Source organism: Anser cygnoides, chromosome 13, assembly GCF_040182565.1.
Source record: "Anser cygnoides isolate HZ-2024a breed goose chromosome 13, Taihu_goose_T2T_genome, whole genome shotgun sequence".
In the NCBI taxonomy this organism is placed as follows: Eukaryota; Metazoa; Chordata; class Aves; order Anseriformes; family Anatidae; genus Anser; species Anser cygnoides.
In genome coordinates, this window is record NC_089885.1 from 8,021,947 (window position 1) to 8,038,474 (window position 16,528).

At 46.6% G+C, this 16,528-nt stretch overlaps 1 protein-coding gene across 2 annotated transcripts in view; it reads left to right on the forward strand.

The window, feature by feature from the left end:
* The window catches only part of RNF128 (ring finger protein 128), a 40,873-nt gene that overhangs the window by 9,873 nt on the left and 14,472 nt on the right, over positions 1–16,528 (forward strand). The window contains exon 1 of one of the 2 annotated variants that reach the window (XM_048075486.2): positions 3,101–3,561. The exons of the other annotated variant lie outside the window; for it this stretch is intronic. Within the exon in view, the coding sequence (XP_047931443.1) occupies positions 3,129–3,561 (433 nt within the window). The 5' untranslated portion in view covers positions 3,101–3,128. Of the gene's footprint in view, positions 1–3,100; positions 3,562–16,528 lie in introns of those variants that run through there. 2 annotated transcript variants of the gene reach the window in all.

Genomic DNA, 16,528 nt, shown 5'->3' on the forward strand with positions numbered 1-16,528 from the left:
CTTTCAGTTCCATACACAGTGCCTGGAGCGTTTGGTGCCAACTGCTGTAACAGCCTCAGAAGAGATTTCTTGTGTCCTTGTGAGCTTTCCTCCAAAGACACGTTACTGGGTATTTGAATGAGAAACAAATGTAGTTTTGAAGGTCATGACCATGCAGGTCTTCCGTCAGCAATATGACCTGAATGATCTGGCTTGACGTTAAAAAGCAATATTTAGCATAGTTTTTGTTGTTTTTTTTTTTTAACCTCTGGAAAAAAGAAAAGATGTTTAAATATTTATTCAAGTGAGATAAAGCTCCAGGTGATGATAGGGTCCATACCTGTAGAAGTCAAGGAAAGCATTCTCAAGATTTCACTATGTCTGAAAGTGCTGCCCTATTTTTTGAACTTCTCAGAGACTCCTCTAGTAGCCATGGGAAAAATATATATATTTATAAGCAAAATTAGGCAGCAGCCTAAGTTTTTAAACAATGAAATCTTCTAAGGTTAAACAAAATCAGATATGTGCCAGAAATTCCTTCTTGCTGAACCTAGCTTAGATGTAATTCTGCTTCTAATTTTGTGGGAGCTCATTAGTGTTTCTTATCCTATCATTTTGGGCTAGGTCATCATGGGCTATGGTGCTTTTATTTTCAGAAACTTTTAGAAAGCTTTCACAAATGAGTGCAGCAGAGATATGTTGTACAACTTGTAAATATGTTGTATGACTTGTCACAGCCACTGCAAAGTCTGGCGTCTTTCTCCAGCACAAAATGTGTTTTCTCCAAACTATAAAATCTCAGATTTTTATGACATGGAAAAAAATTAGGGGCAAAACAAACAAACAAACGATCAGGCCCCCTCTTGCCTGATCCCACCAGGATTTCTAGTGGCAGTTATTGTTTTTGCATGCTACTCTATATGCCCCGTTTCTGTTGTAAATTATGAGCAACTGAACTGAAAGCCTTCAGACAAACTATATTTTTTGAACATGAGTAAAGGATACACTTCAGTGAGTCTGCAGACCTGTTTATTAATTACCATTCTGGAAGAAGATTTAATTAACGAGAGCCTAGCAAGTTGGTAATGTTAGACACGTAGCTTAAAATGCATATAATTTGCATGCTGTTTTTAAAACATTCTCACTTCAGTTTGCTGCCAGCATGTCCCTGCGTGCTCTGACACCATACCAGTGCTGTCACTCAGCTCTTCTTGGCTGTGTGGGCACGGAGCAGACACTAACTATGCTGGGTTGCTCGAGGACCGCTGACCAGCTGCAGGTGGTCTCTGCCCAGTGAAGTAGGCCTGAGCTACCAGTGTTTACTCTGAAGGACTGAACATAATCAACACAAGCATCTACTTCTTTTCCCAGTACAAACATTTGACTTCCTTTGCTTTTCTCACTTGAGAAATTCCCCAAACACAGTGAACAACCTCAGTGTTTGTGCCAGCTGTTTGCTCACTTGGTTATTTTCAAGCAAGAGGAGGCATTGCCTGAGCAAGGAGTCAGAAACTTGGTAGTGAAATAATGCCACAGCAGCATCTGCTATCAGATTTAGAGGGATTGTTTCTTGTTATTACACTGCACTGCATGGTAAGAAGTTCGTTTAGTCTCTGTTCGTTTTGGTGAGATTAACCAAGTATGTTGTGGATATTTTGCCACCAGACACTGGCTTGGATAGTGTGTGTGTTGCACAACAGCTGCCAAAGCGTGAGGAAGTTATTACCAGATGAAGCCTGGAGTGGATGAGAAGCTCTCCGCCAGCACAGCACCACTACGACGCCCCATGGGCCTGCTCTCCGCATCCTTCCCACTGCAAAAAACACGTTTCCATGTGTGAGGCTGCAGCCCTAACATCTGCCCTGATGCTGCTTTATTATAATCCTGCTACAAACCATATGGAGAAGTAAGACGCTGCTGCTGAGCCAAAGCCTCACACTTAAAATCCCCAGGACTCTAGGAAGCTTTGCATCCTGAGGAGATTCCAGTTTTTGTCTTTGATCCAATTTTGTCTTGGTGAAAATGCCAGAGCTAAACATCCCTAAAGCTCCAAAGGCATTTGAAGCTGAGTGGTTTGGCTCCTGTCCATCCTATAAAGCTTGGCTATGTTTTCAGGGTGCCGTTAAGTTGTTCCCTGTGCCTATACGAAGTAGATTTCAAAACAAAAACATGTATTTGATTTCTTAAAGATATATTTCTTATCATAGCTAGAGATACTGTTGCAATAAGTTGTCTGCTTACATGTGGAATGAGAAAATGAGAGGCCTGTTTAGGCTTGGACAGAGCTCAGTGAGCTCTGCGTATTTAGCAATATTGATCTTTAGCAAATTGCTTCATCTGCTCTTCGTTACTTGCTCTGTGCTTCTGTTTCAGCAGCAAAACCAAACTTTGATCTCCCTGTGCTCCTGAGCTACAAAAGCCTCCCAGGTGCTGTGCTGGCAAGCGGCATACTCTGCAGGGCGGTCACTGGTGTGGGGACTGGATTCGAGTCCCTTGCCCTCCAGTTGTTATTCACACCTGGCCCAACTCCCGTGGTGTCCCCAGGGCTGGGCTTGGTTGCCCAACGCTGGTTGTCCTGCACTCAGCACAGGTGTAAGTGAAGGAAAATGGGTGCCGTCGATCTGTGCTGAGTTACCGGCTATCAGCCGCATGGGTTCAGGATCAGCCAGAAGGCCATGTGTGAAAAACTAAGCCATGCCAGCTTGTACCACAAAGGGTTTGACTCTGCGTTTAGAGTTTTGGATTGGATCATCTTTCAAGGTCCCTTCCGATCCCTAACACTCTGTGATTCTGTGAATTTTGGTCATGACTGCAGAGACAGCAGCAGGTCCTGTCACTGCACAAGAAATAATCCTTTCTAAATAACAGGCTCCACCAAGAGACCCAGCCTGCGTCGAGAGACACGAGGCCAATTTGGAGAGTGGCTCCTGGTTCTGGGGGCAATCCCTGCGCAGCAGCCCGTAGGAGCGGATCCTGTCAACCTCACGAGCGCCTCTGAGGAGAAGGGGAGCTCGAACTGCCCCTCACGGCCCGGCCGCCCGGGGACCCCTCGGCGGGGGCGGCCCCGCTCCTCCCCCGTGGGCGGAGGCGGCGGCGGGGCCGCGCCGATTTAGGCGGCGGGGCCGGGCCGAGCCGAACCGTGCCGGGAGATGGCGGCGGGGGCCGCGCTGCTGGCGCTGGGCGCGCTGCTGGGCGCCGCGCCGGGGGCCTGGGGGGCGGCGGCGGCGATGTGGACGGCGTGGCTCAACGTGTCTTGGGAGGACGGCACGGCCGGCAACCGGAGCGGCTGGGAGGCGGGCGAGGGCGGCCTGTACGGGCAGGACTCGCCGCTGCAGGCGGCCGCTGGGCTGCTGGTGCTGCCCGACGGCCACGACGGCTTCAACGCTTGCAGCGCCCTCACCAACTTCAGCGGGGCCCCCCCGGCCGGCGGGTCCGGCTCCGGCTGGCTCGCCCTGATCCAGCGAGGGGGCGGCTGCAGCTTCGCCGATAAGATCCGCGTGGCCGCGCAGCGCGGCGCCGCCGCCGCTGTCATCTACAACTACCGAGGCACCGGCAACGACGTGCTGCCCATGTCCCACGTCGGTGAGAGGCGGCCGGGGGCGCCGCGGGTCGCTGAGGGGCGCCGGGGTGGGCGCCGGGCGGGGGCCGGGGCTGCCTTCTCCCGGCTTTGCTTAGAGCCCGCGGAGCGGATTTGGGCTCTTTTCTCAGTTTTCATCCCATATGCTGTGTGCTAGCCGGCAAGCCCGAGGCGAGGCTGATTTTCCGTTTTTCACCAGCAAAAGCTAGGCTAAAGCCCTGTTAAAGGTCGTTTCCATTTCGTAGAGGCTAATGGCAGAGCCTCCCTCCAGCTTGTAGAGAGCCTCCTGCTTGCCAGCAGCCTGTTCCCTCCCTGGGCTGCCCATCTTTCAAATGAAGAATGAGTTTTGGCTGTATTTCAAGCCAGTGTTTCCTGAGACGCAGCCTTGGGCTGTCTGGCTTCTGGCAGCAGTGAGAACAGGTGCCCTGTCCGCAAGGGCCAGGGGTGAGCTTTCTCTGGTTGCCGTACCCCAGGCTTTCAGGTCCATGTATGATGCCTCACCTCTGTGCTTGTCCTTTGCCAGGTGGCAGTGCTTTGGGCAGCCCCATCTTGAGAGAAACGCAGCAGTGAAAATGAATAGCAAGTCTTAAAGCTTAGGCTGGCTTGGAAAACAATTGCGTACTTGCAGCTGCAGCTCTTGCAAGGGGTGGGGAGGGTTTCTGTCAGGTAGCAGTGGAGGTGAGTGGTGAGATGAAGAATCGGCGGCTGCCTCTGGAGGCTCATTGTGTGCAATCGTAATGAGCTGTGTGACTCTGTGCTCCACTTTAAGAATTTAAAACCCAGAATGTGGATGGGCTCTGGCCTCTGGGGCAGAGCTTTCTGGTGTAATGAAATCATCCGCTGACAAATGCTGTCGGGATCTGTCTACCGCTGGGCGAGTTTCTCCTGCTGACCTGACAGCAGCATCCCTGCCCAGAGCCCTGCTCGCTGTGTGCTTGTATAACCCAGCAGCTCTGAGGAGCTCCTTTTGCACTACTGGAGCTGTTCTTGAAGGGAAAGTCCCTGTGCCCCTGTCCTTTTCACCATCCTGGCTGCTGGGAGCCCTACAGCATCTTAATCCTGCTGGCAGCTGCCTCCTGAAACAAGCCATCTGCTCCAAGAGGAGCTCCCTCCTTTCCGTGCTACCCTCAGCTTTCTGCCGAGGGATTTATGTTGGAGTGTCTCTTGCTGTTCTTATTATCCCACGTGATAGGTTACAGGCCCCAGGGCATGTTGAAACTTCCCAGCCAAACTGTTGACAACCAGGACGGTGACATTCTGGAGAAGACAGCTTTTGTTGAGCTGCTTGTTGCAGCTGAATGACTCCTGGACGTGTTCTAGCACAACTACAGGGCCGAGCTTGTTGCTGCTGTTGCCTTTACTCCTTGTCCTTTGTTTTAGCCCATTACTTTCTCTCCTGTTACACCCTCTCTTCTTCTCTTTGCACTTGAGATCTTTCTCTATTGTCTCAGTTGGCTGCCAGCCCCTGCTCTCATTCCTCTCCTCATGGGGCTTTGCCTTCTGCCTGGGGCACGGGGCACCAGGAGCCCCACACTCACCTGACCTGCATCACAGGCTCTCAGCACGGCATGGCCCAGAGGGAGTGACCTGCCAGTAGTTGGCTTTGGTGGTGTTGCAAACTACTGGGTATTCCTTGTCTTGTTCTGACTGGTGCCACAGTCTGGGCTCAAACATAGGAGATGAGCTGGTCGCATTGCCCTTCGAACCCCATTTTGGGCTGGGTTTCCTTCTGGCCTCCTGTGGTGACTCTGTATGATCTGAAAGTAGAGGTGATGGTAGCCTGCTAGTTAAGGAACAGTTGTTGTGCAGCTGCGACTCCTGACATTTCTGTAACGGCTGTGGCTATGCTAACGGTGAATTCACAGTCTGGATTTCCTAATTGCCTTCATTTCTGCTTTTGCTGTCATCATATGCTATCCAGTGAAACCAAATGAGGGCAAGAGCTTCCTCCAGGCCGAGGCAGTGGGAAGTAGCTCAGGCAGCCTCTCTGGGGCTAGGGGCCCAGCTACAGGGCTTGCCCGGGGTGATATCTCCTCCTGCCTGTGCTGCAGTGAGGTGTGGGGGCTCTCCTCTGCCTCGCCGGGAGGGAATTGCCCCCTGGGTGTGCTTTGAACTGTGTGGCACAAATTCTCTGTCAGGGTTTCTGCAGCAGCAGAGCACCGATTTGTTAGCAAAGCTTACCAAAAAGTACAGTGTGCTGCCTTCTGTGGCTGACAAACTGGGCTTCTGCAGCGACTTCCTTCTTCAGAGACTTCATTGTGTCTGTACTTGACTGCAGTGACCTTATCATCCTGCTCTGAGAGACTTCTTTTCTTATAACCAACATGTTTAGGCTGAGGAATTCTTTAATGCTTATATCAGTGCTCTGTGTGGAAACTTTCTGGTATGCCAACTTAGTTGAAAAACAAAACAAAACTGCCAATAAAAACAGCAGAACACAATAAAAAGCCAGATCAGATATGATCAAATCCTGCTTAATATTCTCCAACACGTAGAATGCTAAGGATTTAACGGAGTCCAAAGTAATATTTACTTTGTACTTTTATAAGCACAGGACCTTATCAATTAGCAAACTTGAGTTTTAATTGTGCTCATTTTAAGAAGATGGTACCTCTCAGTGGCAGGCTGAGCAGGGTTTCAAAGTACAGTTGTGTGTGCTTATAATTGCACCTCTCTGTAATCTATATTGACCTTCTGAAAAATCCATTTGATTGGAGGAAAAACCACAGCATGTGAGGGGGGAAAAAAAGTGCACGGTAAGAGTTGGTTTGTTTTAAAGGTGGACCTTGACTTAAGATAGAAGCGGGCTGTTAGGTGGTTTGGGTATCGGGGTACGTTAGGAAGGACGAAAGTGTTTTTGGGTGGTACGTCCCTGTGCTTGGTGAAAAAGAACTCTCTGCTGGTCAGAAAACCGTTGGGATAACTTTGTTTGGTTTCTCTGTTGTGTAGCTCTAGCCTTGAGGGGCACATCACCTGATCTGCAGAGGGCTTATTCGGTGAGAACACAGCTAAGTAATTCTGGCCAAAGCAGTAACAGCGTGCTGCAGGCTGATGAGATCTGGTTCAAGTCTAAACTTTTGTCTGTAGGTAAAAGGGGAAGGGAAGGTCACATACATAGCACCGCCACTTGACTTGCTCTGCAGGAATTCAGCAGAGATTAAGGCTATCAACCATATGTTTAGAGGAAATAGCATACAGCAAAAAAAGAGCAGTTGTGCTCTGGTGGAACTCAGTATGAAGCATGAGCTTCAGAAAGAAACTAAAACTATGCCACAATATTGAAAGGCTGATGTGACCTGTAAAACTGGTCCTGCTAAAGCAAAGGGTTGAGGCAGAATGGTAATCCCAAGGCAGGCTGTGCTGAGGCTTTGTAAATGTTGTCTAAACAAATAGTTCCGCTCTCCTTTGCAGTGAGTGGGGGTTTGCACTGAGCACATCCAAGGTGGTATTTGCAGACTGCAGTGCCTGGAGTTCACAGCTCTGAATCTAAGAATAGCTGTTCAATGTGTATGGACTGCAATTTTGTCTTTGTAGGCTCAGTTTAGTTCTTCTGGCTACCTGGTTCAGAGTAAATTAATATTGCAGCTATAGGGGCATACAGACAGCTGAACATGGTTTGCTGGGTTGGGCTGGTGGGCCTAATCTCACATCTGCAGGGTATGTGGGGTGCGATAGTTGGGGTTTCCCCTGGGACAGAGGTCTGTGAGCAGCTGGGAGAGGAACTGAGGAGCACAGCAGGTTGGTTGCTGCTGCTGACAGCTTCTCACCCTGACCTTGCTCTTTCTCATCCGATTTAGGTACCTTTGTACCATGGAAAAATATACAAGGTAGGCACCAATCCCTTAAATAGCCCAGAACAGGTCTGTTAAGTACCCTTGTTCTTTGGGTTTCCTGGGCTGCTGAAATGTGGAAGGATGAATTAAAATCCCAAGTGACAGCTGTGGCAGCAGAGGCTTCATTGTGTGGGGCACGTGGCCCTAAAACAATGACACTGCTTGTTTGCCTCCAGCCCTGAATATGCCGCTGAGCAAACAGCAGTCGGGCTCGATGCTTTTCCTGACTGTATCAAATGTGCCCTGTCTTTCTGCAGACAGATGCCTTCTGGCTTACGTTGTGCTGACTTCTGTTATCATCAGCTGCCTCAAACTTGCTGATTTCCAGTGGTACTTTCCTGCTACGAGTACGATAAAGCAGGGGATGTTAGCAGCAGACTGAGGAGGGACTTTTTATCAGGGAGTGTAGTGAGTAGACAAGGAGTAATGGGTAGGTTTAGATTAGATATAAGGAAGAAATTCTTTACTCTGAGAGTGGTGAGGCACTGAATGGGCTGCCCAGAGAAGCTGTGGATGCCCCATCCCTGGAGGTGTACAAGGCCAGGCTGGATGGGGCTTTGGGCAACCTGGTCTGGTGGGAGGTGTCCCTGCCCATGGCAGGGGGTTGGAACCAGATGGACTTTAAGGTCCCTTCCAACCCAAACCATTCTGTGATTCATTTTAAGAGGGTGAGCAATGTATTTACCAAATCAGAACTGCTGAAGATTGCTGAATATAGTTGCTGAAGAATTCTCACTAAGGAGTGTTGATTGCTGTTTCTCCAGAGGGCTTTAAACGCTGTTTGTGGGATTGAGAGGTGGTATTTCAATCTTGTCAGTGCCACAGACCAAAAGGCATGAATGAGTTCTGCATGACAGCTCTCTTCACATCACGGTGCCCTTAACAAGTGTACTGTCTTGGCTGCTGCTTTAAAGGATGATTTCATGTTCTAAGATTTAGGGCCTGGCAGCATTTGTACAAGTCTTAAAGGCTCAGTGGGGTGGAGGGAAGGCTGGTGATAGGATTCACTTGGCAAATCATCACTTTTAACACTATTTAAACCAAATAGGATGCATGCTGGTTTCCAGCTCCAGTACCCATTGGGAAGCTCTGGAAACTCATGTTATTTAAAACTGTTTGGTCTGCATGTGTTCCTCTTAGACACCCAGCCTGTTTGGTAAAAGGTTTCCACACTTCCTAGTGTGGAAATCTTCCTTATCCACAGTAATGGTTGTGTGTCTGGTCTGGAGGCCAGCCTCACCAAACAGCTTCTCAGGGCAAACATGGATGGCTCTTCCCAAGCAATGTGGTCCCACGAGTAAATGTAACATTGGTGAGCACAATACGCTGCTCAGGCCAAAGGAGACTTGTGTTTCCAGGCCAAGCCTGTGCTGTGGGCACAACCACCAGTTAGCAGGGTTTTCTCTTCTCCCCAGTTTTGTCTTTACCATGCTCAGGATCTTCTGAGGTTTAAATTTCCTCAGCTTAAAATTCTCCATGTTGCTCCTGCTCCTTAACTTATTCTTCTTTTTGAACCTCTGGCTATTGTTGCCTACTCCTGCTGATTTTTTTTGCAACTTTTTTGAGTGTCTTGCTGTTTTGGATTTACCTGTGTAGTTTGAAAGACTTTGAGAAAGAGATCGAGAATAGTGCCAGTTGCCCAGTAAAGCAAGCTGCAACTGGATTTCGTTAAGCTTATGTGATAGTGTGAGTAAGAACCCAGTCAAAAAGCTGGGGTCATAAGGAGCTCTTGCTTTAAATAACTGAGAAGTAGCCTGGAAGTGAGTGATTCTTTTATCTTGGACCAGGTAATGTTTGGGGTGGAAAGAGCAAAGGAGGAGTGGAAGGGGAGGGATAGGACTACATATGTGTCAGATTATCCAGGCTTAACTTGCTCCTGGAATGAGTTCAGTCACCCTTCCCTCCTGCAAAGGGGAGAGCTTATCACATTGCAATAAAGCTGTGAAGATGAAGTTTCCTCTAAGAGCATCTACAAATGAAGATAAGTGCTGGGACAGGTGATGTTTGGTCAGATTGGCATTCCCGATAAAGACTTGGCCTTGTGCATGTGGTTGAAAGCAATATTTTTTTTGTAAACCTCGTACCATTTATTAGCGAAGAGCTAGGATGCAGGCTTCATGGCTTCACAGTGCTTGTCTGGGGGGCCAGGTGTGAAGCTCATGCCCATAGCATGATATGATGCTGGGCACAATAGGTTTTGTGTGCAGTGCTGATCTTACACCCAAGGGGAATTACATCACATCCAGAATATGGGCTCGGTGTGCATACACTGTTAATGTTCCCTTCTACTACATAATGGTAAACTTGTACCAGCTTGTTTGACAACTGCCAGAAATCCCGTTTCTTACTATTTCAATACAGCGAGGTAAGCAGTATGCAAAATGTTACACTTTTAAAACCTGAAAGGCAGAGTAATAAACACTGTTCTCACCTGCCTGAACAGGCAGGTGTGCTGAGGTGGTAGGAAACAGCGTGGAGAGTCAACTGACACTGCCTTTCATGTTAAAGTGCGGGAGATGGCTTCATTGCCTAATGCCTTTTTGATCATGTTGTGGTTGAGAGGGATATCTGGGTGGCTAAAGAAAGCCTGGGGAGTGCTAGCTCCTGCGGCTGAAGGCACAGTCAGTTCTGATCTTGTGTGTTTCAGGCACCGTATCATGTAGATAAAAGCAAAGATCTAGCCACCACCTTACCAAAACCAGGATTTGTATTTCACCTCCTTAGTCTCCAGATAGCCATTCTGCTTTGGTGAAGCAGAGCCTTTCCTATTCTTGAGAAATTAAACTCAGAAGTCTGCTTTTTTACTTTTTTGTATGTGAAGCAACTGAAATGAAAAGTAAATTTCTTCCATTCTGCTTTTTCTGAGCATGTGGCTTATGTGGTGTTCAGCTAGGGTTTTTATAGTGCTGGGGAAGGGAGTGATGGGTTATTGCCATGGTGCTTCGAACAGTTCTTGTGTGACTGCATTCTCTGAAGACTTCTGCAAGATCGTGCACGCTCTTTAAAAATGAAATCTTTCATCCTCGAGGAGTTCTCTGGCAGAACTTACTCAGCTGTAGCAGAATGCCTGCAGCCTTTAATCCGTTAATAATTGCATCTTCATTTCTCAGTCCTCCTAACACAGAGAGAAAACAGTTCATTTGTATACTGAATTGCTGCTTAATTTCTTTGTTAGACAAAAACATGGTACTCCGTTTTTATTCTTATTTTTAAAAAAATTCTTAATTCATCTAGACTCGCTCTGCCGTTGCAATATTAAACAACTTGCAGTTAGCCTGTCAGAAAGCTTTCTACACAGGGGAGGATAATGTTTAACTTTCAGATAGCTGTACTGCACTGCTTGCTTTCCTTCTCCTTCAGTCACTTCCATGAAATGGTTTCCCTTCAATATTAAAGAACAGTCAAATGTTGAGGAAAATATAGCATTGGTTGAATCCTGGGTTAAATACTGTTGATATCACCCAGACCACAAGCACAGGCTCGTGTGGGGCCGGCTGTGGGGTGCATGGGGCTGCTTCTGGGGGTGAGGAAGCTGAAGCGGTGCTGCGGGGGTTTGTTGGTTGCACAAGGTGCTCTCTGGACAGAGTGAAGTAATGCTGTTGAAAGCATTGACATTTAATTTCACTGCCCTCAAGCATGATGCAAAACCTCAGACATTTGTCAAGGGGGAAAAATAGGCCTGAATCTGAAATTTTGTAGCTCGTGTGTGTGGTATCCTAGCTTTTTTTTTTGTTTTTCTGAAGTAACTTTCCTAATTATTTCTTCAAAAATGTCTACAAAACTATTGCCTTCTTCAAATGCTTTTGCCAATCTATGTTGTATCTAGGTTTGCTCTCAGAGGGGAGGGGGTCCCTTCAGGCTGTCCTGTGGCCTGTTCGTAGTGAGTGCCGCCAGAGGCGTGACAGGGGTTAGGCCTTTGCTGTCCAGGAAAAGCTATACTTGAAGACCTATTGAATTTGCCCCAGATTATTAATATGCTTTCAAACTCAAATGAAAGGGGCTTTCATAAGTTGACCTGAACTGAATTTAGAGTAAGTTTAAACAATGCAGACCAGTTCCAATGCCTAGTTTTAACTGAACAAGCTGAGAAACCAATTTTAAGTGAGACTAGGAGAGCTAGGGCAGTTGGACTTCCTGAGTTAGCTCTGATATGCAAACCTGTCCTAAACTGGAAGCTAATTATTCACTTCAAAAAGCTTTGTCAGGGTCTCATAAAAGTCTGCTTTTGTCAATGTTACACTGGAGTATTGTGCAGTGAAAACATTAGACTGAATTGTGTTCTCTGTGGCATTAGGTACTGGAGAGTAACAGCACCTGTGTGTTAAATTCAGCTGTAGAGTAGATGTGTAATGATGGCAGCTTTCATAACTGAAGCTCTTACCGAAGATTCAGAGCCATGTGATGTTTTGTTAGTGACTGGCATGTTAGATGTTAAAACGTGCCGTACCCAAAAGGAGCGTACAGTCATAAAGCAGGTGTTGCCAGTTCTGTTTTCTTGGTTATGGAACTCAGGCGGTGAATGAGAAAAATGTGGGAATGAAACAAAGGTTCCTTAAAGTTCAGTGCTTTAAGTTTTCTTTAAAAGTGAATTTGTTTTCAGGCAGTTAATTAGCTGGGGAGCTTAAATATGGCCTTAACTAGAAGGGTTTTGGTAACACAGCAAAGATTTAAATTACTGGAGGCTCTTTCTTCCCATTCCCATGTTGTGTTTCACTTTTATTAACTGCACAATGCAAAAGCTAAATTGAGTAACACAAAAGCAGCAAAGTTTTCTTCCCCTATCATCTGGAAGAAAAAGCAAAGATCTGAAAGGGCAACAGCGAAGTTTGATTTCAACCTTGCTGTAGGTCTTTGAGGAGGAATGGCATGCAGAAAAGGCATTTCCTCCTCTTTGGCTGTCATGTACGGAGTGGTTTAAACTTGTAGGAGCCTGCACAGGAGCGTCCAGGAGGCAGGATTTTACCCTGGAGAACACATCGCTGTAACAACATCCCCTTCTCCTAAGGGAAAGGTTTGCTTACCAAAGCTGTCTTGGAAGGGATGGTAGTTGTGACAGCAGCAGTGGGACAACTTTTGGTGGAACCCAAAATTTTGGTGCTTGGTCTGATGCTCTCATGCAGTGAGTGCCAGCAGCTGCTCACTGGAAATGTAGAGCTAAATTTTAATTATGGTTGAGGTAGCATTACACTTCCATTCCAGGTAAGGAAATCTTCCTGTTGTGTTTACACATATAGCTAGCAGCTGTGCTCTTGGAGGGCTGTTGTATTCATTCCACCTGGACTGCTGGTAGAGCTCCTTTCTAATGTTTTATTTTCTTTTGGTGTAATAAAAATGCTCTAATAGTAGTGAGCTTGGTGGGCTGGACAGAAAGCTTTCAGTCATAGAGCCTGTAATTACTGGAAAACCTGGTGCATTCCTTATGAAATTCCTTTGAACCCCGTCTCACCCTGTGAATTCCCCAGACCCACTGGAGGCTGCAGTAAGTGCCTGAAGGGAAGAACAACTGTAATGGGTCCCAGCAGGGAAGTGAGAGAGGAATGCTCAATACTGTCTGTAAATGATCAATATCCGTGAAAAACAGTTCCCTTTTAATTTAAAGGAAAAAAAAAATCACTAACACCCAGGTAAACCTGCTTAAGGTGTTTCCAAAAGTTGCGGCTGTACTCATATGTGCCTGGGAAGGAGGTAGTTTCTCCAAGCTGCTAGAGTTTCTCATTCCTTCACTTGCATGGGTGTGGAAGGAAAACAATGTTAGAAGTCTGAAAATCCTCTCCTTTGTGGGAATCGGCTTGTAGTTTTGAACCTGAGCACGTTGTGACAGCTCCTTGGAGCTGCTTCTGTGAGGTGAGAGTTAACGTTAGCTGTGTGCACAGCGTGGATCTGCCATGCAAGCATTGCCTTGACACAAGCCATGGAGTCCCACCATGCAGGGCAGTGGTTCAGACCTGATTTATCTGTAGCTCACACAGGAGCAGCACAGGGTGACAGTAATCCCCTTGTTGTGGAAAAAGCAGGTGTTTACTGTGCAGAAGTCAGTAGTGCCAGTTATGAGCACGTCTTGCATGCTGCATTTCTCTTCTGAATTGCCAAACCTGTAACTTCATGCATACAGGGTAGCATGAAGCCAAAGTGTAATGGCAGAACAAGGAGGGCCTTTGCAGGGCAGGGTTTAATATATCTATTTATATTGGTATAAATAGATGAAACTCCACTCTACATCTAAGTAAACCTGATACAGGAAGAGTAAAACTTTGATCTCTAGTCACGTACTCTTCCTGTGTGCCAAATGTGCTTGTTCCAGCTCTTCTCCTCACACCCCAACAAACCATTTTAGTTCTTGTGCCAACCAGCGTCTGCAGAACAGCATCTTTCAGATTTTGACCAGTGGGCTGCCATCATTTGGGGGGAAACTTTTGCAAAAGTCCAGACCTACAGAGGCAGATGATATTTGTCTGAAGACTTGAGTTACTTTCCCGCTTTCCTTTTCATAGGAGATGGAAAAGGAGAGAGCTGGGAAATGTTTAACTCAACAGATTTTGCTTCTGTTTAGCAATGTGACCCTATTATTAACTATACAGGCAGCAGCTTAATCGTACCTTCTAACTTCCCTTAAACTCTTATAGGAAGCCTTGCTTGAATGACAAAAGCTGACTTCTAGGCTAGGGTTTTGGGTCTCTGAGAGTTTTTTGCCATGCATAGGTGATTCCTCTTACTTTGGAGTCTAGAGAAAAGGTGCCAGTTCAGGGCAGCAGCTGTGTGTGAGACACCTCTGCAGGTGTCCCCTCAAATAGCTCACTTCTGCTGAGATGCCCAAGCACTGTCAGAAGCCTCTGTTCAAGTTGGTGGCTTCCTGGCCACAGGCATGTTTCAGTACTTGCCACGATGGCATCCTTCCAGCAGCTCAGGAAGCACTGAGTGGGGTTTGTCCTAGCTGTTTTTATTCTAGCAGCACAGCAGCGTGCCTAAACACAACTTCTGGGCTTCTAGCTTAGCTTCAGGCCAGCACAGTGTCATATAAGGCCTCCACCTGCCAAAAGGAGCCTCAGGTGCTCCCCTGACAGGCACTCTGTATTGGTGCCAGAGCCTTGTTTTGTCCAAAAGGAGCTTCTAAAGTGACCAAATGCCTGTGCCACTAGTGGCCCAGGTCAACCAGGCACTGAAATAAAGGGAAAGGAATCCTGGAACAGCACTGACTGTTGGCACAAGGCATTTGGTTAACTAGGTGCTGTCAGGTTAGCTCACCTGTAAGCGCCTTTAGAAATGAATTGCTGGACCTAAAAGCTTGAGCTCGTAGTACAAAATATCAAAGATGGATGCTGATACATGTCAGCAGGGTTTTGTTCTAAGGGGCAGCAGTGCAGATGCTGATGGACATGACCATCCTCTCAATTTTGCCTTAGTTCCTGCAGTGTCAAAGCTCTTAAAAGTTGTGCTTTCTTCATTGTTGGTAAAAATAAATAAATAAATAAATAAATAAATCTCTAATTGTTGCCACAGCTGGCCATGCCTAAAACGACCCCAACACACCACCAGTCCGCTCCTTCATGAAACAATGTCTTCCCTCCTCCACCTCCTCATGGGTGTGAATATGCATTAAGGGTTGCAGTGACAGGAGGAAAAGAGGCCAGCAGCTTGTGGCTCCCAGCGAGGGTGCTTGAATGAATGAGGCGGAGCAGAAAACACCCACCTAAACTTCCTTTCTTCAATAGCTGCAGTCAATGATTCGAACTTGACTAGATGAGCGCACGTGTTTTGATCCAAAGCAGCTAAAATTGTGAGAAATCTCTGTGGGTGTGTGGAAGGTACTAGGAAAGAACTTAATGTTGTCTTCTAATAACATCCTGGTGAACTGATTAGCCTGCAACTTCGGTGGAATTAAGTTTTTTAAGGGTGTAAAACTTCATTACAACTGCCGACTCGGTAGTTGAAATGGTTTTGCGGGTTGGTGGTGACATTGCATTAACACAAATCCCTTTACTGTGTGTTGTATTGCACTTAACCACAAGCTATATTTGACTGGTGAGGCACGTAGAAGTGGAGGGGAATAAGGCAGAACAAGCCTTTTGGCAAGCTTTTTATTTTCTTGTTGTCACAACCTGTTCTCCCACGCTTTTCCTCCACGCTTACAAAAGTAGTAAGTCTCAGCTCCTGACCTGACCCATGCTTAATTCTTTTCTTGTTCCTACCACCTCCTTCCAGCTCGTTTTATAACTGGCTTATAAATCCTAGCTCATCATAAAGGATGGTAGGTGCAGTCTGACTTATTTCCCCATCCCTTCCCTGCTCTGAGATGTACTTCTCATTACAGGGAGCTTTCTGAATAAAAGATGAGTTCTCACTGGGAGGAATTGCTAGACATCATGCTTAGACATCTCGGATCAAAGGCATTACATGAGCAAGCTGGAAAATTAATAAGTGCTTTTTAAAATGAGAGCCTTTGTGGTTCAACACCAATTCTAGTTTTGATAGCTGAAAGTTAGATGAGGTTTCTCTTAATGGAGGAAAAAAAATTGGTCTCACCAATAAAACTGGTTTGGCTGGGAGGTTAGCTAAAAATAGCACTTCTGTAACAGCCTTTATTCCTTCGCTGTGTAATATATTATGAATGTTGTGCAGCTGATGATTTAATTCCGTGGGACTCCTTACCGGCTAGTCTTTGAATCTTGTATTTGGTTTAGAGAGACCAGGGACTGCTTACTCATCTTCCTTTCTCCCTTTTTCTCCTAAGAGCTTCTTTAATGTATTGGGACTGCCTGAAGTTCCTACAAAGGGTATGAGGGGACCTCAGCACTTGCCACTTGAAATGAAAACAGCCTTATCCAAGTCAATATTTGGTGACCAGAGTTGCTTGAAATTTCTTCCAACTGTAAAACTCTTCCTTCCTCTGATGTTTTGCCATGATGCATAATCAAGGAAACGAACCCTGATGTTAAAATCTGGATGGGGCTTAGTCTGCCACTCGCAGTTTAAAAGCCAAGCACACCTCAGTATTGGCATCCCTCTGAACTTGCCTTAGAAACCTGCAGCACTTATAGTCGCCACCAAATTTCACTCAAATGTTTTTCAGTTGCTTCTGAAAATGCAGGAGCAAAGGCTGATCTAGGCTATGATAGTTTGGTGTCTGGATAAGTACTCAACA